The 21565-nt window shown below is 49.9% G+C and overlaps 1 protein-coding gene across 1 annotated transcript in view; it reads left to right on the top strand.

Moving 5' to 3' along the window:
• The window catches only part of GTF3C1 (general transcription factor IIIC subunit 1), an 89860-nt gene that overhangs the window by 41031 nt on the left and 27264 nt on the right, over positions 1 to 21565 (top strand). The window contains 16 exon segments of the mRNA NM_001131080.1: positions 360 to 475; positions 1865 to 2174; positions 2878 to 3095; positions 6010 to 6146; positions 7631 to 7784; positions 10226 to 10329; positions 11137 to 11321; positions 13424 to 13705; positions 14007 to 14152; positions 15610 to 15707; positions 16189 to 16285; positions 16388 to 16565; positions 19329 to 19470; positions 19867 to 20002; positions 20410 to 20491; positions 20630 to 20818. Coding sequence (NP_001124552.1) covers positions 360 to 475; positions 1865 to 2174; positions 2878 to 3095; positions 6010 to 6146; positions 7631 to 7784; positions 10226 to 10329; positions 11137 to 11321; positions 13424 to 13705; positions 14007 to 14152; positions 15610 to 15707; positions 16189 to 16285; positions 16388 to 16565; positions 19329 to 19470; positions 19867 to 20002; positions 20410 to 20491; positions 20630 to 20818 — 2574 coding nt within the window.

Raw genomic sequence — 21565 nt, 5'->3', positions numbered from 1 at the left:
CTGAAACAGTTCATTCATGCGAAAGGGCTAATTTCCTGCCATTGGGTAAAACCTACTGGGTTCCTGCATTTTAGTATTTCAGCTGTTGATCACCTGACATTTAGTATTTTAACATGGGGCCGTGAGATAGTAAGCATTCAAACATTAGCTGTTAGTATTACTAGCCTAGTATAGTATATTACTCAGAGGGTTGGGAGGGAAGCACGCTTGGGAGGATAAGGGAGAGAAATGGCGTATGTTTTGTTCTGTCTGTTAATTTCACAGCATTGAAATGTCTGCTGAAAAAGTGGGCTGGAAACTGACTTGTGCAGAACAGCTCCTTTGCAGCGGTTTGGGTTCATGTGTATTGTTTCTCACAGTTGAGCGCAGAGGCACGAAAGGAATTTCCCAAGCTGAAATCCGAGTGGCTATGAATGTGGGAAAACTAGAAGCAAGAATGCTGTGCCGACTTCTTCAAAGATTCAAAGTTGTCAAGGTAACATCATGAGCCTTCCCCCAACACTCGTCTTTGGAGGTGCGTGCAGTGTATTTGCGAACGAGCATCTCAGTCAGAAGACTCGATGGCCTGACATCTGTGTCAAGGAGTCAAATGGCCTCCCCGGGGCTGAGTGCAGCCCATAGCCGTGTTATGTCTTGCCTTCACTGTAGTTCCTGTTTGTCTTCACTTTTTAAGAATTGAATGACTTGTCAGCTTTGAAAAGTCAGAAAGTAGCCGGGCATGGTGGCCCACACCTGTAATCCCAACACTTTGGGAGGCCGAGGCAGGTGGATCACCTGACATCAGAAGTTTGAGACCAGCCTGGCCAACATGGTGAAACCCTATCTCTACTAAAAGTACAAAAAATTAGCCAGGTGTGGTGGTGCATGCCTGTAATCCCAGCTACTCAGGAGGCTGAGGCAGGACAATTGCTTGAACCCAGGAGGAAGAGGTTGCAGTGAGCCGAGATGGCGCCATTGCGCTCCAACCTGGGCAACAAGAGTGAAACTCCATCTCAAAAAGAAAAAAAAGTCAGAAGGTGATGTGGCCACCCCGGGAGCCTACTCCCATGTGGGGACAGTCAACTGGGGCTGGCCACTTTCTGTCCACCTGCTTCAGACAAAGCAGTGCTCTCCAGGGTTCCACCATCCCCACTTGGCCCTCCTTCTTATGCGTGTTACTTGCCTGGCACCTGGGGACATCGAATTGGCCAGCTATGCCTGTCTGGCACTCTTTTGTAATTCAGACCTGTGGTCTCAGCCCCTGACATGCCACTCTCGTCTTGCTCACCATCTGGTCATCTGGCTGGAAGGCAGTATTATAGTTGGGTGAATGACTGCAGCACACTTAGCCCCATCCCTGGCATGTGGTGGTACCTAGATGTTACTCTTTTCCTATCAAAGGCCCTGGGAAGAGCCCCTTGCCCTGTTCTAGAAGTTAAAATGGGTGTGGATCACTGATGCCCAGTCCACAGATCCTCATGGCAGTGGCTAAGTGGAGCTCACATTCCACAGTCTAACTTTTCAGTCTGCATCACAAATGCTTGCTGCTTACTGTCTGTTTTGTGTGGGCCACGTCCTGTCCCAGGCACTGGGGCTATATGGAAGGTTAAGTCAGGGCCCTGTCCCTGAGAAGCTCATAGCCTCATAGAGCAGACACACATTCAGGGTTGTACTTCAGAGAAGGATCTCTGTAGAAGGAAGACCTGGGGGATTACAGAGAAGAAGAGCCTGGAGGGAGCATCAGTGGTGCCCAACCCAGGGCCCAGGCAGTAAGACAGGAGAAACAGAAGAAAGCCAATAAGGAAATAGACGCCACAGACCACCTGAACCCCTGTGGGTATGATGCCCTCTTTGCATTGGGATAAACACATCTTATTCCCTCTAGGGATTCATGGAAGACGAAGGTCGGCAGCGAACCACCAAGTACATTTCCTGCGTGTTTGCAGAGGAGAGCGACCTAAGCCGGCAGTATCAAAGAGAGAAGGCCCGCAGCGAGCTCTTGACCACCGTGAGCCTAGCGTCTATGCAGGAGGAGTCGCTTCTGCCTGAAGGCGAGGACACCTTCCTCTCTGAGTCGGACAGTGAGGAGGAGAGGAGCAGCAGCAAGCGGAGAGGCAGAGGGTCCCAGAAGGACACAAGAGCCTCTGCGAACCTCCGGCCCAAGACCCAGCCTCATCACTCCACCCCAACCAAGGGTAGGGAGCGCGTGGGGTGGGCAGGGGCTGCGTGCACTGCACTGCTGGGCACCTGCAAGAAACACCCCTTCAGTTCAGCAGACACCTGCGGTTGCCCTTGGTGCCGTCCTAATGAGAGGCCTGACACTGTCATTTGTACCACATCATCATGGGTTTGGCTGCTTGCAAATCATTTCTTCGTGGCACATGTTTTGTTTGCTTGTTTTTACTATTAAAGGATGGAATTTCATAAGCTTCCTCTGCCCCCTCCCCTCCAACAGTCTAAGACTCCTGCAAGTTTTTAGTTTAGTTATAGAAAACTTTTTTTAAATGCCTAGACAGTGGTGCTGTTGACACGTTTGCAAATCTAGTACCCAGCTCTGAGCCCCCTGGGGACATTGTTAAATGTCCAGCTTAGGGAGGGACTCTTAGTGGCATTTTGTAGGTAGAGGCCAGGATGCTGTTTAACATCCTACAATACACAGGACAGCCCCTGACAGCAGAGAATTACCCAGCCCAGACATCAGCACTGGCCAGGTGGAGAAACCCTGCTGCAGATGAGAGGCCAAAAGGAGGGGCCCAAGCTGCTGCTGGTCCACTTCCCTCACCTTTCAACTGACTCTCAGCAGAATCCTTTGGCCTGTGTGGGTCTGGTCTGACTGCCAAGCATGAATGCCTTCCTGGTCTCCCCCTTGAATTGTTCTATCTCTTCCTTCCACCACAGGTGGGTGGAAAGTTGTAAACCTACACCCATTGAAAAAGCAGCCACCCTCCTTCCCAGGAGCTGCTGAAGAGAGAGCCTGCCAGAGCCTTGCCAGCAGGGACAACCTCTTAGATACCAGCAACGTCTCAGAACCCAACGTGTCCTTTGTGTCCCACTGTGCGGACAGCAACAGTGGTGACATAGCTGTGATCGAGGAGGTCCGGGTGGAAAACCCAAAGGTCAGTGCATGCAGAGGGAGGGAGTTGTCTCCGAGAAGGAGCCTGTGGCCTCATCGTTTCTGTGCTTAGGAATCACATGATCACAGTGGAATCATCCACAGCGAGAGTGCTGCGTGCCGAGGCCCGGCTGTGCTTCCCAGGCAGTAGCGCTGTGCTTATTTACACACCGCCCTCACGCAGCCTGGGCCCTACGCAGAGATTGTCTGCATGGTTATCCACCCAGTGGCTTATTCATTTCCAACAGCTTATTCTTTTCAGTTAGATTTATTTTAGAGGGAAACCTGTATGCCTAATTTAGATCAATGGTTCTTACCCAGTTTTACCCCTTTTCTGTTCATTGGATGCCACAACTGTCTATGGAGTCAGGATTGGCATTTACCCATAGGAGACATTTGGCAATATCTGGAGACAGTTCTCAGTGCCACACTTAGGGAGGGGCTGCTACTGGCATCCAATAGGGAGAGGTTAGAATGCTGTTAAACATCCTACAATACACAGGACAGTGCTTCACAGCAGAGAATTTCCTGGCCCAAATGTCAGCACTGGCAAGGTGGAGAAACTCTGCTTTAGATAAATGGCCAATATCATTTGTCATAAAAAAGAAAGTAATCATAGAATAGATACAATAAAGTCAAAACTGTATTAGTACATTCCAGCCAGTTACTGTTATATATCAAGGAGTTAAAGACACAGTGAAGTCAAACCAGTACTTTCATCAATATAATTGGAAGGATTAAAAGACAGTTGATAAGGGATGTCTTTCCCATTATGTGATTCGGTTCACCTAATGCCATGTCAACACTTGTGACATAACAGTACCTCAGACACTGCCAGTGCCACCGCCTGTATTTTGGAAACACCAAGTAGAGAACGAGGCACCTAGCACGGAGTAGATGCATGATCTGGGGTGGCTTTTGATGGTGTTGCTGCTGTTTCTTTGTGTATTTTTTTAATTAATTAATTTTTTTGAGACAGAGTCTTGCTGTGGTGCCCAGGATGGAGTGTGGTGGTATGAGCTCGGCTCACTGCATCCTCCGCCTCCTGAGCTCAAGTGATCCTCCTGCTTCAGCCTCCTGAGTAGCTGGGACTGCAGGTTTCCTCTTCTGCAGGCACATGCCACTGTGCCTGGCTAATTTTTGTATTTTTTTTTTAGAGATGGTTTCATCATGTTGCCCAGGCTGGTCTCAAACTCCTGGGCTCAAGTGATCCTCCCGCCTTAGCCTCCCAAAGTGCTGGGATTCCAGGTGTGAGCCACTGCGCCTGACCACTGCTGTTTCATTCAGCCCTGTAAGGTCAATGTCAGCTTTGGTCTGTGACAGGAAAGCGAGGCCCCTAGGATGGAGTAACTTGCCTGCGCAGTCCCTACCCTACACCGCTTCTCCCTTTCTGGAATGGAGGCTTGTGCTTTGGAAGTGTTCCTATGGCAGAGGTGATGGGGCGTGGCGTTGATTTTTTTCTAGACCCTTTCAGGCCTTTTCTGTTCATTGGATGCTACAACTCTCTGTGGAGTCAGGATTGGCATTGTTTCTAACCAGGGAGACCGGGCCTGCCAGCAGTGGAGCCCAGCAGCTTCCCTAGAGTCCCGCCTGCCTTCTTCCCCCTGCTATCCCCTTTGCACCTCTGTGCATTCCCACCAGGTCTTAAAGTCCCTGACTTGTTTCCTAGTTCAGCTCTTCCTCTCTCTGATGGAAGTCCATTCCCAGAGTAATGGCAGCACCGTGGTCCTCCCCATATCCTTGCTGAGAAGAATGGCACCCACTGTTTGCAGGGAGGCTCTTGGCAGAGCACGTTCCCTTTGCTGTCCAGCAGCCCCATGGAAACTGGCTAGATTCACTCGTGGTTTTCCCCCAAACTTTTCACCCTGAAACACAAGGGTGAACAAAAGACTTTCTGCCCCTCTTGGGACTCTTCTTGAATCTTTGATTCTTTCCCCCTTCAGCAAAGAACTGTGTCTTGCCCGGAGCTCCCACAGTGGGCAGGGAAGTGGGCTGGGGCTTGGCCGTTCAGACACCATCACCGAGTGACCTCCTTGGGCGCTTTCTCATTTCCTGAAAGTGTTACTCCAAGCTGGGAGGTGACAAGCAGAACATGCCCTGGGGTTACCATAAGGCATTGACTTGGGTCCAGTGATTCACAAGATGTGTATTAGAGTTAGGATTTCTTTTCCATATAGGGTTCACATTTGGGCTTTCACATTTTGATCCAGTGTTGGGTGAAACAGGTTCATTTTAAGCTCATTAAGAGAGAAAGACATTACAAGAGAAGTAGACGATTTAGCGGGGATAGAAGAGGAAGCATCTCCACTCATCCTAATTTTCTTCGAGGAAACCTGTTCTGAACTCAAGAGCCCCCCTCTACCTCATGTCACTTTTTGCCCAGAGACTTCCCTGGCTTCTTCCATCTGGAGTCAGAGGCCCCATCCTGGCACGTTCACTCCCCATGAGACCCTGGAAAGTTAGCCACACAGAGCCCTGGTTTCTTCTTCTGTAAAATGGGAACTATGATGATAAAAGTGTTAAGAGTTTTTGATGAAAAAAGCCCAACAATACCTGGCATGTAATTGTCCGTACGTCAGTTTCTTCCATTCCTCTATGGGAGAACCAAGGGGGAATTGAGGGAACGCCTTCCACCTTTTCAGGAGTTGCTGGAGTAGATGCGTCTGAGTTCTGTCCTGAAACCAGCTGATCTTCATAAAGTGGCCCGGGGTCGTCTGCTGGCCATTGTCTTTGATTTTCAAAGCATTGAGATGGTAGAGTAGTGGGATTCTGTGTAGGAGAACAGGCTTCTTGGCTTCCCTTCTTGAAAGATGGGAGTAGAAGTTTCTTGAAGAGGGCCAGCGCACCCACAGGAGTGGTGCATGGTCCCCAAGCTTTGCCTAGCCCATTGCATCTTGTGCTTTCGGTCTCTGTTCTAGGAGAGTAGCAGTTCCCTGAAGACCGGGAGGCACAGCTCAAGCCAAGACAAACCACACGAAACTTACCGACTGCTGAAACGCAGGAATCTGATCATAGAAGCTGTCACCAATCTTCGCTTAATCGAGAGTTTATTCACGTAAGGAGCTGTCCGTCTGTCTGTCTGCTTGCACTAACAGTAATCCTCCTACCAGTTGGTCATCACAAGCCGTGGACACCACTGAGGGGCATTCAAATCTCTGTCCCACTGTGTAGATTCTCATCTTGTTCCTTTGCGATAGGGAGGATTTAATTTACTCTTATTCAAAAGGAGCATATACTGAGGAATATCAGCATGCTAGACAGAGAGAAAATGACTGAGCAGGAAGAAGAAGTCACAGGGAAAGTGGGTTTGTCTTTTCCTTACCTGGAAGATGGTTGCTGCAGAAGGGCTATGGAGACACTTAAGCGGGTAGTAGCATTACTTCCAGACTTTTAGTTCTCTGTGGTGCATTTTGCGCAAATAGAGTCTTCTAGAGGAGAAAAAAACAAGAGACACAAGTAGAGCTTCTGTGTTTGGGATGGAGTAGAGGCTCTGAACTCTGATGTGGTTCTTGTAAGCTCCCATCACCACCACCTCCTTGGTGGCATCTTCAAGGCTTCTGAGGCACCCAATGTGAGAGCCACTCGGTGAGGAGGAGCCTTACCCTCCATCAGGGACATGGCTTCTTCCTCATACTCTGTGTCTAACGAGGACTGAATGGGAGGGGGTAGGGACCATCTGCATACACTGTCACCTTGTTCACCTCTGAGCCATGAGAGGTTTAGCTAGGTATTCCTAATGTCCCTTTTGGCCCTGCATTCTATCTTCTTTTCTTTTTTTTTTTTTTTTTTTTGAGATGGACACTCACTCTGACACTCAGGCTAGAGTGCATGATGCAATCTCGGCTCACTGCAACCTCTGCCTCCTGGGTTCAAACAATTCTCCTGCCTCAGCCTCCTGAGTAGCTGGGATTACAGGCACCCACCTGGCTAATTTTTGTATTTTTAGTAGAGACGGGGTTTCACCATGTTGGCCAGGCTGGTGTCGAACTCCTGACCTCAAGTGATCTGCCCGTCTCGGCTTCCCAAAGTGCTGGTATTATAGGCGTGAGCCACCACACCCACTGGCCCTGCATTCTGTGATCAGTGATCTAGAAAGATCACCACAGTAACTCAGTAAGACCTAGAGGAAGATGTATCCAGAGAGAAGACAAAACGCACTTCAGGTCTTAGGGGCTAGTGATAAACCACAGCAGCCCTTATCTGGGTGTTAGATTAGCATTCGACTTGGTGAAGACAGGTTTCTATCATGGTGCCCAGTTTCCCTGCCATCATGATCTCAAATCGTAGTCTCTTGAGTTGCCAGTGAAAGGCTCAGCTGTGGAGCTGCTGTCTTTGGTGGCTTGTCCTTACCTGATACATTTGCCACAGAGGGAAACAATCATTAACGTCTCAAGAAATCAGTCTTTCCAGGGTGGGGAAACCCCCTTTGATCTTTACCTGTTTCTATTGGGTACCGTGAGGCATGTCTCTGTTGCCTGGGTTGAGGAAGGCCTTCCACGTTGAGATTGGGAGTGTTATCTGCTTATTTTGTGAATCCAGGATTCAGAAGATGATCATGGATCAGGAGAAGCAGGAAGGCGTGTCCACCAAGTGCTGCAAGAAGTCCATTGTCCGCTTGGTGCGGAACCTGTCTGAGGAAGGTCTCTTGCGATTGTATCGGACCACCGTCATTCAAGATGGCATCAAGAAGAAGGTAACCAGGGCCTCCCCCGATGCCCAGACCCAGCCTCGTGCTGTTGGAAGTTTTTGTCTAGCTTCTCTTGTCATTGCTGTATCCTGGTAGTTGCTTTATTACCAGTGACTTGGAATTTCCCATTATGTCTCCTGATTTGGGGAATACGGGTTAGCTGGAAACAGAGAAGAGCAAAAACTTGCTAGGATTGTAAAGCATGTCAACTCCAAGCAGCAGCTATGCAGGCATCCAGCCCTGCGGTCAGCCTTGAAGAAGCAGAAGGCAGGCGGAGGCATATTGAAGTTCAGTCATTGCGGGACAAATGGAATAACATTTAGGTGGGAAATTTAGACTAAGCAGCAAGAATGCTTTCCTCGGAGAGCTGAGGCAACATCCCAGAGGAAGCGATGGCATCGAGTCAGTGAGGATGCGCTGCCGGGTTATCCGATGGGAGCAGTACATCTCTTCTGCCTTGACATACCTATTTCTGTAAAATTTGAAGTTTGAGGGGGATGCATTCCCATAGCAACTGTAGCTCAGCAGCTTCACAGACATTCTAAGGCACACGTTTTTCACGGTCAGGGTCATTTGTGATGGTACAGCCAGGCACCAGGGCCAAAGGGAATGGTTGTGTGGGGACAGTCACTCGTAATTTCCTGACCTTTTCTTCTGACTGCATTTTAAATCTCTGCTTTAAGAAAGCTCTGCATTGATATTTTTGTTTTCTTAATAAGCTAGCAAGGTCATTTTTGCTTTTCTGCTTTTATTTTTTGAGAAATTTGAAAACTGCAGAGCAGTACAAAAAACTTAAGAAACAACAGTGTCTATCCTTTCCACATTGACAGCCCTCATCAGTTTTTATATCTGCTATAAGTATTTTAAAAATAAAACAATAATGTCCCCTGGCCCCCTGCTCCCCACTTCCCCACCAGCCTGCCACTTGTTCCCTGAGCAGTGGCAGTGGGTTCCTGTGCTGACCTCTCTCAGTGAAGGCCAAGAAAAACTGCAGGCCAGTAGTAGCAGTGCCTTCGATTTCTGTTGATCTTCAAAGAGTGCAGTCACTGAAGACAGGAACCCCCCCACCCTCCAGTCTAGGGTTAGGGAGAGACAGGCAGGCATAGGCATCAGCTGTGTCTCCAGGCATTGCTGGAGGGAGTGGGCGAGGGATGGGGGCAGCGGGTAAGCATGGGGGGCCACATAACCTCAAAAATGAAAGTGCCCAGGCCTCTTGCCACAAGGTCCCACTACAGTAGCTGGTTTTTCTGGCTGGAAAGGGCTTCCATCATGTGCATGTGACTCTAGTACCAACGTAGGTTTCCAGGCAGGACTTTCTCTGGCACCCAGAGCATGTGCTGCTGGCAGCCTTTGATCTGCTGGAGCTGGTGCGCCTGTGTCAGTCTTTTGCCTTTGCTCCTGTGTCTTGCCCGGAAAGTGGGGCAATGTGAATGCTGTATATTTTTCCTTGCCTTTGAATTCTCTGAAATGTTGCCTTACTGTGTCTCATTTGAGCTTCACAAAACCACAAAGCTGGTGGTTGGGTGTGGGGGCGGGGTGGTCCTTATTTCACAAATGAGGATCGGGAGAAAATGAGCCAAGTGTGGCGTTCGGGAGCCCTTGTCTGGGTGTTGCTTCCTGCCCCATTTCCAGATCTTTCTGAGCCCATGTTCAGCATGAAGCTGCTGGCCAGAGTGGATGCTCAGACAGCCTGACCTTGCTGTCCCCGGCCTCAGCAGACACAGGCAAGAAGCCTGGCTCCCTGGGGGCCTGGCCGTCCTCACCTGCCACAACATGGCTGGTGTGCTCACACACACCCTGCCCCACTCCACCTCTCCCTGCTGGGCATTCAAGTTACTTCCCTTCCACACAGTCTGTTTTTCATCCTGTGTATCTCTCATGAAATGATAACCACCTTAACTGTTGAGCTTCAGTAGCTTGGAAAAGGTAAAACAACAAAAGCAGCTCTAAATCCTCTGCCGGTTTGTTTGGATGTGCGCCTGGCAGGAGTCCCATGACAGCACTCTCAGCAAGGGTAGATTAATGAAAGCCGCTTACCTTTTCCAGATGGAAGCCCTCAGGACTCACAAGCAACTGGCAAATTCTCAGATAGTGGGAAGGGGGCACGGAGCAGCCCACCAGGTAGCAACAGAGACCAGTGGGCTGTGACAGCCCAGTGAGGGACTTGCAGGGGGACGGCTCTGTGTCCAGGCCAGATTCCTCAGTGGGGCTGAGCAGCCCGGGCACCCATGGCAGAGCCTGATCGCTTGGTCACTTGAGGAATTTCGCCGCCAGTAGCTGTACCAGCAAACTGTTCAGCAACAAATTTTGTTTCGATCTCCTAATCGTGTTTTGGAAATGTTAATGAAAACAGGTATGACTGAGGTTCCACTAGGAATCGACTTGTGGAACCAAGTCTTCCTCAGCTCTTCCCTCACCCTGTGGGATGCTCCAACCTCTCTCTCCAGGTGGATCTGGTGGTGCACCCATCCATGGACCAGAACGACCCTCTGGTGAGAAGTGCCATCGAGCAGGTCCGCTTCCGGATCTCCAATTCAAGCACAGCCAACAGGCAAGTGGAGGTGCCCAGGAAGAACCCATAACAAGGCTGCCAGGCCTGTGTGTCAGTCTACAGCAATCCAGAAGAGCCCTTTCTTTATACCTGCATGGATCAGTGAATTTGTTGGTTTGGAGTTCATGGTTCATGATCTCCTAGTCTCAATAAGGACCAATTTCAGGATTCTTTAGGGGGGAAAAAAAGTCCTAATGGTCTTTATTCTGTCTGATAGAGTGTGGACAGAGCATTCCCCATCATAGGCCTCTGATGTCTGACACTCACTCAGTCTCATAATGGCTCACAGTGATTCTGGTTGCCTTTCTCAGATCTTTTCTAATTTTGTTCATAAACCATGTAATGAGCTGAGAGAAAACTCAGGGGAGGGAGAAAGTTCTCAGCTGTGTCTCAACTAGAAACTCTCACAGGCAGGCAGAGGGCTGATTTGGCTTGCACATGCTAGTTTGTGGGATCTGCCAAGTATTGGCCACACATACTTTGAATCAGTTGCTGGTTAATTTCTCATATAATTCCTGACTTCTAGCGTTGATGCACATGTCCAAAGATCTAGCACATTGGGTTCCCTTTCTCACAAGGCAGCACCCGTAAGTGGGGGTGCCCTCTCCAGGGCCCCACAATCCCCACCACCCCCAAAAGTTTCAGTGACCTGACATTTTGTTTGCATCATCTCCCTGGCCCCTACAGGGAGTAGAATTTGAAACCCCCAGGCCAAGAGGCTGTATCTGATTCATGCAGACAGACTCTGTCTTTTCTCTTAGCCCTTGATTTTCTCAGTACATTATTGCATGTTTATTTGAACTGCAGGGTTAAAACTTCCCAGCCTCCAGTGCCCCAAGGGGAGGCAGAAGAAGACAGTCAAGGAAAAGAGGGCCCAAGTGGATCAGGGGACTCTCAGCTGAGTGCTTCCTCTAGATCAGAAAGTGGACGGATGAAAAAAAGTGATAATAAAATGGGCATAACCCCGCTTAGAAATTATCACCCCATTGTAGGTAAGCTGCAGCTTCTTTTCTGTGTTTAGTTACATTTGATTTGTTGTTTGTATGACAATGTTTGAGGCACTTGGTCCTCCCCATTTGAGCTCCGACCCGCAGTCAGAAGAATCGTGTCTGAGCTGTGGGCTGGATCCTGTTACTCTGGCCGCATAACTTCTTCCAGCATCTGTTTGCCTATCTGCAAAAATGGGAACAATTCTGCCTGCCATACCTTACAAGGCTTTAGAGAGACTCAGATGAAATCCTGCTAGATCCCAATATGAGGAAAGATTAATTTCTTCTGCTGAATGTCCTTGAGCTGGAACATTCTACAAACTACAGAAAATTTCTCCCTGTCCCAACTCGACAAATCTCCTGGCAGCACAGTCATTGATGAGTCTGAGTGCTCCTATAATTTCCTCAGAGTTGGAGCACTGATGGGTTCCCTCATCCCTCATTTCTAAACTTGTGCTAAGCAAGGCAGGTGGCGATAGCATTATAATCAGGATGTTCAGCTCCTCTCTGGGCCACGGCACATGTGCTGGTTCAGGAAGGAGGGCAAACTTGACTCACCGGGGCCCGGCTGTCTGTCAGGCAGCGTCAGGTCCAGGACACAGCAGACCCAGGGATTCCAAGTGGAATCCCCACAGTGTGGCCTTTACTCTCAAGGTTTCCCTGTTAGAAGGCACAGGTGAAAGAGGAACAGCAGCGTGAGTGCGTGCAACTAGGCAGCATTTGCACTCGAATGGACCAGGGGCAGCGTGGGTGTTCCTCGGGTGGGCCTTCTGACTGCCTGTCCTGCACTCTCTTGCTGTGCCTACCTCCTCACACAGCCGTCATCTCTCACTGGGAAAACCAAGCAACAGCGCATTTGTATCAACAAAGAAATAAGCCCCTTTAAAAGAACTGAGATGGCTGGGTGTGGTGGCTCACGCCTGTAATCCCAGCACTTTGGGAGGCCAAGGGGGGCATATCATGAGGTCAGGAGATCGAGACCATCCTGGCCAGCATGGTGAAACCCCGTCTCTACTAAAAATACAAAAATTAGCTGGGTGTGGTGCCTACAATCCCAGCCACTTGGGAGGCTGAGGCAGGAGAATTGCTTGAACCAGGGAGGTGGAGGTTGCAGGGAGCTGAGATCATGCCACTGTACTCCAGACTGGGCAACAAAGCGAGACTCTGTCTCAAAACAACAACAAACAACAAAAACTGAGATTATGGAATATTTGGCACAGTTCTCATCAAGCCAGAAATCCTTATCCAGTAGCTTCTCAGGCCTTCTGTTAGGCCTTTCTTATGCTGCTATAAAGGCATACCCGAGGCTGGGTCATTTGTAAAGAAAAGAGGCTTAATTGGCTGACAGTTCTACAGGCTGTATAGGAAGCATGGTGCCAGCATTTGCTTGGGTTCTACTGAGGCCTCAGGAAGCTTCCAGCCATGACAGAAGGTGAAGGGGGACAGGCACATCATCTGGCAAAAGCAGGAGCAAGAGAGAGAGTTGGGGGAGGTGCCACACACTTTTAAACAACCAGATCTCATGAGGATGGCACCAAGCCATGAGGGATCACCCATACCCAGACGCCTCCCACCTGGCCCCACCACCAGCACTGAGGATTACATGCCAACATGTGATGTGGAGAGGCATCCAAGCCTTCCCACCCTCCTTGTTGGTTCCCTGCTCTGTTGCCCTCCTGCCATAGGTCCTGCACTCTGCTTCCTTGCACCACTTCCCCTTTCAGGAATATGCAGGGCACACCCCCACCTCAGGCCCCTTGCATTTGCCCTGTAGGCATGCCCCAAGGGTTCTACACTGCTGGCAGCTCCTTCACCAACTGGAGTTCACTCTAAGGCTCCCCAGTGAGGCCTCTCCTTTTGTAGAATTGCAGCCCTCCTCCCATCTGCTTTATTTTATGCACCAGCTGTTTTCATCTGATGGGCTATTTTAGATACTATATTTTATTATCAGTTCTTGCCCATTAGAAAGTAAGCTCTAAGACAGTAAGAATATTTGCCATCTTTCTGGCCCCTGGCACATAGTGGCACTCAATCATTTTTTAATGAATTAAACTGAATTCAGTATGGGATTTTTCAAGCACTGCTCTCTCCCTTTCTTGCTTTAGTTCCTGGACTGGGGCGTTCTCTAGGGTTTCTGCCCAAAATGCCTCGCCTGCGGGTGGTCCACATGTTTCTGTGGTACCTCATCTACGGGCACCCTGCCAGCAACACCGTGGAGAAGCCAAGCTTCATCAGTGAACGGAGAACGATAAAGCAGGAGTCAGGCAGGGCAGGCGTCCGGCCGTCCTCCTCTGGAAGTGCCTGGGAGGCCTGCTCTGAAGCCCCATCTAAAGGCAGCCAAGACGGTGTCACCTGGGAGGCTGAAGTGGAGCTTGCCACGGAGACAGGTGAGAGGCCCCTGCCACTCCTGCACCTGGGGCTGGCAGGCCCAGTAGTAGGATCCAGGGAGAAACATGATAGTTCCTTTTCCTTATATAAACTGGCTGCAGCCTCTGATCCAAATGGAAACATAATCCACACTTCCTGAACCTGCAGGCTTTCTTCCTCATCTTCCTTCCTGCCTGACAAGTAGAGTTTTCCTCAAGTTAGGGGTAAGGACACCAAGACCTCCTGGGAGATGATGTTACCATGTGTCACCATGGTGACTGGGATCCTGGCTGCCAGGGGTAACCGTGCGTTTTTTCCTAGTGTATGTGGACGATGCCTCGTGGATGCGCTACATCCCCCCACTCCCAGTCCACAGGGACTTCGGCTTTGGCTGGGCTCTTGTCAGTGACATCCTCCTCTGCCTTCCCCTCTCCATCTTCATCCAGATTGTGCAAGTCAGCTACAAGGTATTGGTGACAGGAGCCATCATCACAGGACTGGTCCCTCAGCTCTGGGCTGGAGGGCCTACACTCATCTGGGCAAGGGAGGATACTTGAAGACCCAGGGTTGCCCAGATGAATGGATGGGTGGATAGATGGAGAGGCAGATGCTCAGTCAAGGGAAAATACTTTAAGGATTTGTTCGAGATAGATTAGACTAGATTCGATTAGAAAGATGATTTGGTGGGTGGATGGGTGGGTGGTTGACAGGGGTAAATACTTTAAAGACTCGCTCTTCTAAATGGATCTATTGGTAGGTAGGTAGACAGAAAGATAGACAATTATATTACAACAATAAAACTTTTTTTTTTTTTTTTTTTGAGACAGAGTCTTGCTCTGTCGTCCAGGCTGGAGTGCAGTGGCGCGATCTCTGCTCACTGCAACCTCCGCCTCCTGGGTTCACGCCATTCTCCTGCCTCAGCCTCCCAAGTAGCTGGGACTACAGGCGCCCACCACCACGCCCGGCTAATTTTTTATATTTTTAGTAGAGATGGGGTTTCACCATGTTAGCCAGGATGGTCTCAATCTTCTGACCTCGTGATCCGCCCCGCCTCGGCCTCCCAAAGTGCTGGAATTACAGGCGTGAGCCACTGCACCCGGCCAAAACATGTTGTTTTTAGAAATTTGGTAAATAGAGAAAGATAAAATAGAAATTACCCATAACTGTATCACTCAGAGAGGTAATTACCACTAAGTAATTATCTTCCTGGTAAGTTTTTTGTAGTCTTTTATTGCTATGCCATACTTGTATGTACACAGGTGTGTGTGTGATCTCCCTTTAAAAAAAAAAAATCGAATTGAAACTATATTCACTCTTTTATTGTCTGTGCTTTTGACTAAAGAATGTTTCGTATTTTTTGCATCATTAACTTTTTAGACTTGATATTAAGTAGATTCATAGTATTCTTATGTGTCTAATTTATTTAACCATAATATTTTCTATTTTTGGACATTTAAATTCCACTTTCTTGCTACTGTTGAGTAGGTATTTATTACGACATGTTGATGAGTACCTTTTGGGTAGACATAGATTGGCGGCTCCAGCATTTTTTCCTTTGGGTAAGGATAGGAGCAGAATCACTGGCTTCAAAAGGAACACATGTTCTCTATCTCATCTTTTCTTGTTTAATATAAATGTATATATTCTAATGTTGCCCCCGGGAAAGGTTTAGCAATTTATATGCCCACCAGCAGGGTATGAGGGCACCTGTTTATTGCCCTCTGCAGTGTGGTAGATGGGCTGGAGGGGAGGGGCAGCGAGGCCAAAGGCAGAGATGCAGGGGCACTTGGTGGGGCAGGAAGGAGAGCCCAGTGGGCAGGTTCAGGGACACTATGCTCAGAAAATAGTGGCGAGCACTTTTTCAAGATTCTTGCAGGTCGCCCTGGCCCTCAGGGCGAGCTGAACCTGCACATCACCTCTTCAGGTGGACAACCTAGAGGAATTTCTGAACGACCCGCTGAAGAAGCACACGCTGATCCGCTTTCTCCCCAGGCCCATTCGGCAGCAGCTTCTGTACAAGAGGTGAGGCCATTGAACCTGACCCAGAGTGGTCGCAGGTCCAAACAAACCCTAAAGTCAGGGCTCTGAGCCATCATTCACCAGGAAGAGGAAAAGGTTTCTAACTTCCAGCTTGCAAAAACTCAAGATTTTTAGTAAGTTATTAATATTAATGAAGTATGGGCTGGTACATTTTATTACTTGATTTGAAGGTTCTTTTAAAGTAAAATCTGCTGCTAGTGTCTGCAAGTATCGGAATTTTTTTTCCGTTTCATTACTTTTACTTTCCAAATCAAATCCCCAGTGTCGGGCTGATCCCTGTGGCCCTGGTTAGGTGTTAGGTTGGGTAGTTCTGGGCCTCAGTGCAGTGTGGGCTTGAGGCTGGTCCTCCAGTGACCACCAGGTGGAAAAGAGAAGAAGTCGCACCCCTCACGCCACATGCAGACCCCTGCGGCCGGCTGCGAGTGTGGTGTGATGGGAACCTCCCGCCCCCTCTGTTTTCTAGGCGTTACATTTTTTCGGTGGTGGAGAACCTTCAGAGGCTGTGCTACATGGGGCTGCTACAGTTTGGTCCCACCGAAAAGTTTCAGGATAAAGATCAGGTAATGTCCCTCAAGCCCAAATGAAGGAAATTCTGATTGTTAAAACGGTCTCCAAGCAGCCAAACCCAATGTGGGTTCTCCCTGTCTGGTGTCTCCCCTTAGGTCTTTATCTTCTTGAAGAAGAATGCAGTCATTGTTGACACCACCATCTGTGACCCACATTACAACCTGGCCCGCAGCAGCCGGCCCTTCGAGAGGCGCCTCTATGTCCTGAACTCGATGCAGGATGTGGAAAACTACTGGTTTGACTTGCAGTGCGTCTGCCTCAACACCCCACTAGGTGGGTGTCGGCTGTCTCGGCTGGACCTGGCTGCTTTTGCTCCTTTCTGTGTGCTAACTGGGATTTAGGGCTAGAAAAGCCTAGGAGTTGCCTCAACCAGTGGTATGTTCTGAGTGCTCCCCAGAGGCCCAGAGCACCTCTGGGGCTCCCTTGGAAAGGAGAGTGGTGGGCCTTGAATGGGTGGGGTGCTCCCGGTTCCCCCACTCAGTTGAGCCCAAGTAGCCACACTTTGTCTTCATTTGTTCGTTGAGTAGGTATTTATTAAACACACCGGCTGTGTGTCACTTCCTGTGCCTGACCGTGCCACAATGAGAACACAGCCCGCCCTGCCTTCGTGAGACTCAAAATCTAGTGTGAAGAGGAGACACAGCTCACAGGAGTGCAATGAGGGCCTAGGTGTTGGTTGGGGTGGTGTTTATTCCAGAGCTTGGGAACAGCCTTGCTGAGGAGGAGACACTGGAGCTGAATTCTATAGGATGAGGCAGAGCCAGCCAGGGCCAGAGCTGGAAAGGGCATCCCAGGCAGGGGCAGTGACACAGGCTGAGGCCCTGAGTGGTATGTTGGAGAGAGAGGACCCAGGCAGGGGCAGTGACACAGGCTGAGGCCCTGAGTGGTATGTTGGAGAGAGAGGACCCAGGCAGGGGCAGTGACACAGGCTGAGGCCCTGAGTGGTATGTTGGAGAGAGAGGACCCAGGCAGGGGCAGTGACACAGGCTGAGGCCCTGAGTGGTATGTTGGAGAGAGAGGAGGCCGTGTGGGTAGGAGGAGAGTGGCATCCACTGGTGACAGTGAGGAGGACAGGGCAGGCCTAGAGGTGTTTTGGAGGGAACTGACCCGTTGTGCTGGTGACTTGGCTGAGTTGGGCTTTGTGGGGAGCCTCTGCCCACACCCCTCTCTCTCCCTAGGAGGACCCTCCCTCCCACAGTGGCTTCTCAGATGCCCACTCCTACTTCAGGTGTCACCTCTCAGAGAAAGCCTGTCCACACCTTTATTAGCATCATTCCATTTCATCCTGGAAGTTCCTTGTGCCTAGAATAGTTGGCTTCCATCCCCACGATGTGTCACAAAGTGCCGGGTACACAATCGGCATCCTGTAAATGTGGATCAAATGCATGGAGGGTCTGCGGAAGGCAAGAGAGCCTCCCCTGCAGTGCTTTTCCTCCAGGCCTCTCTCCACCTGGCCTTTTCCTGCCACCTCTACCAGGAGGGAAAGGAAGCCACGTTCAGCTTGCACCTCCAAGAGGAGTTCCATTCCGCTCCTCCCTTCTTGAAGCTGAAAGATCCAGTATCACACTTTGATTTTTGCAAAGTGGGAGTCACACATTTTGCTTGGCAGAATTATTTAATGCCAAGAGTCATAGCACTTGTATTTAGAAACTTTCATGGGTCCAGACATATTTTAGAACAGTGTTTCATAGAATCCTCTGGCATTCAGCAGTGAGCTAGGCTTTTGCCAATTTAGATTTTAATAATGCCCTAATTCCCCTGCATTTTATATCTAGATAAAAATTTGTGAACCAGCATGAATTTGCACCAGAGTTTTTCAGGCCTGACAGTTGGTGAATTTCCATCCCTTTAGGTGTTCATGAGCAGAAATGGCAGAGGCTTATTGAGCCCCAGTAATCAGGCATCGATTGTCCCTTCATTCAGTAAACATTTGAAGAGGTTCTGCCCCAAGGATGAGGGGAAAAGCGTCATATAATGAGATGCAATCATCTTTTAGAGCAGGTGCTGCATGAACGTTAGCCTGAGTAAGAATCACCTGAGGAGCATATTAAATGCTGATTACTGGGCCCTACCTGGAGAGTCTGCATTTTTCACAAGCAGACTTGTGGTGCCGCTGTTGTTTATATGAGAGAAGCTTTGCCTTAAATACTGTTAGTTTCAAGGGTCCATTCAAACGGGTGACCTTGGGCAAGCTACTTGCAACCTCCCTGAATCTTAGTTGATTTCTAAACTGAGAACTCCACTGCCGCCACCATATGGGCCAAGGTGAAGTTGGGCAAGGCGTCTCAAGTAAAGTTCCAGCTGCTGTGGGTGAGGCCTTGAGCTCCCACTGCCCCGGGCCCCACCGACCATGCCATCAAGCCGAGCTCTCCGAGCATGCTAGGAGAGAGTCTTTGAGAGTCTGCAAACCTTCCCTCGCCTATCAAGCAGTGCTTTTAGTGGTATTTTATATTTCTTTGCAAGAAGTGCAATTTTCTGTATTACAGAATAACTGGATATCATTTCTCAACTCCATTAGCAAACCTCTTGAGCACTTAGGAGACATCTGGCTGCTCCTGGAGCCAGGTGGGGCCCAGGCCTGCTGCATGCAGTGCATCTCAGCAATCTTTCCGTACAGGCCCCTCCGTATCCCTGCCACCACCAGCAAGGGCAGTTGTTTCTGCCACCTTGGCCCCAGCAGCTCCCGGGGCTTTCCGGGAGGCAGGAAGGCCTGGGTTTCCCCTGCGCTGGACTCCCTGAGCCTGCCGGGCTCTCTCGACTGCCTTGCCTGCCTTCTGTCTTCAGTGAATTCAGCCTGGCATAGACCCTTTCCTCAGGTCACCCACCAGCACTTCAACTCTCTTCCTCTGTTCCCTCTGACTTTCTTGTATGGATATTTTGTACGAAGAGGTCTTACCAATCTCAGACCCCCGCAGTGGCCGGGGAGCCTTTTCACAGGCGGGGAATCCACTCTTCTTCCCCACCCAGCCAGAGGTAGTAGCCGTCAGAGCTGCAGCAGGAAGGCGTGATCGGTCACCCTGATGTTTGGTTTTCCAGGCGTGGTGCGCTGCCCGCGTGTCAGGAAGAACAGCAGCACAGACCAGGGCAGCGACGAGGAGGGCAGCCTGCAGAAGGAGCAGGAGAGCGCCATGGACAAGCACAACCTGGAGCGCAAGTGCGCCATGCTGGAGTACACCACGTGCGTGTCCGTCCCAAGTGCGGCCGGCTAGGACTGGGCTGCGGTGGTGCTCGTTTCAGATGCCTGCCCGCCCTTGTCTGGCTTAGGATGTCAGGCCAGACGGCCTGTGTCTCCAGTGCAGAGGCTGCAGATGGCTGGCTCTAGACATACTTTATTTAGCCCACATCTTGTTTTTAAAAATGTAATCGGTTGTCAAAATTTGTTTTGAGAATTTTATATAAAAATCTGTATTTTGACTTATCTTGCAAAAGTGAAAACCAGTCAACACTTAGGGCCCCCAAATTCTTCATTGCTACCTGTGGGGTTATAAATAAATGTCCCTCACCCCATGCCATGGGCTCTCTTTTTCGGTGATGACCAAGAAGGGCTCTTTTCTGTTGATTTCCTGTCTTTTAGTGGAAGCCGTGAGGTGGTGGATGAAGGCTTGATCCCTGGAGATGGGCTGGGTGCCGCAGGGCTCGATTCCAGCTTCTACGGACACCTCAAGCGCAACTGGATCTGGACCAGCTACATCATCAACCAGGCCAAAAAGGTGGGTGCACGTCACAGCGGACTACAATCTCAGGGGTCCTCGCTACTCGCCCTCCTGTCCCTCCCTGCCTGACCAGAGACACAAATACTGGCTTCCGTTTGTATTGAAGGTGCGTCAGGCCCCTTAAATGTGTGCCTGGCCTGTTTTTTTCCCAGTGGATGCTAACTTACTCTGTGACATGGACAGGTATTCCTTTTTAAAGAAGGATCAGAAGGTCTGGGTGACACAGGTCCTCCAGGAGGGAGTGCATGAGCAATGGTAAAGCGGGTGGCAGGAGACTCCAGCCCCTGGCTGTCAGTGCACAGCGGCCCTTACCTTCCTAAGAGACCTTGGTGCATTTGTTACTCTGGGCAGCTGGGGATTTGTGGAAGCTCATGCTTCATCCCAGTGCTGTGCTTGTCTCACAGGAGAACACCGCCGCAGAGAATGGACTCACAGTGAGGCTCCAGACATTTCTGTCCAAGCGCCCAATGCCCCTCAGTGCCAGAGGTACGTGTGCTGGGAGTTCACCCCAGAAGTAAATATGGTACCAGTTCAGGGCCTAAACGACCACCCTGTGTTCGGTTTGGTCTTCCTGGCCTTTGCAGCACTCATCCTGAAACTGTTGTCTCCTGTGATTATGTCTAGGCAACAGCAGGTTGAATATTTGGGGGGAAGCAAGAGTAGGCTCCGAGCTCTGTGCTGGCTGGGAAGAGCAGTTTGAGGTGGACCGAGAGCCCTCGCTGGACCGGAACCGGAGAGTGAGGGGTGGGAAAAGCCAGAAGCGGAAGCGGCTGAAGAAGGACCCTGGGAAGAAGATCAAGAGAAGGAAGAAAGGTTATGTGGTGATCATTTACATTTACTGGGCCTTGTCTTTATGTTTTGGCTTGGAGACGTGCGACAGCCTCACTCCAGCCGGGCCTGAGCTCTGCCCTTCAGCGCGGGTTTCCGCCTTCCCTCGATGTGTGGCGCTGACTCTCTGCGATGGTTGCTTTATTTCCACATCCATCTGGCGGATGGGAGAGCCTCGAATCTCCCATATGCTTCCCCTGCTTTCTCCGCCTTTGTATCTTTTAGAGCTTCTGACTTTAGGAACTCATTCAGTTCAAATGCCTAGTTTCATCTCAGCTGGAAAAATGTCAGCAACAGCCTCATCACAACTAGCCAAAATCCTAATTTTGGGAGAGTTTACCTTTTAATATCTGTGTTTATGCTAATCAGGCCAAAGTTCAAAGGCATGTTGCATTTTAATTTTTTAATTTTTATTTTTTTGCGTCAGAGTCTCACTCTGTCGCCCAGGCTGGAGTGCAGTGGTGTGATCTTGGCTGACTGCAACCTCTGCCTCCTGGGCTCAAGGAATTCTCCTGCCTCAGCCTCTCGAGTAGCTGGGATTACAGGCCTGCGCCACCACGCCCGGTTAATTTTATATTTTTAGTAGAGACGAGGTTTTGCCATATTGGCCAGGCTGGTCTGGAACTCCTGACCTCAAGTGAGCTGCCATGCTGGGCCTATGTTGCGTTTTTAAATTAGAGGAAAGCTGGCAGTCGTGTAAGCCTGCAGCACCTTCTGATTTGATGCACCCCT

Source organism: Pongo abelii, chromosome 18 (genome assembly GCF_028885655.2).
Source record: "Pongo abelii isolate AG06213 chromosome 18, NHGRI_mPonAbe1-v2.0_pri, whole genome shotgun sequence".
Taxonomy (NCBI): Eukaryota; Metazoa; Chordata; class Mammalia; order Primates; family Hominidae; genus Pongo; species Pongo abelii.
Note: the sequence above shows the minus strand (reverse complement) of the source record. Positions and strands in the feature narration are given on the sequence as shown.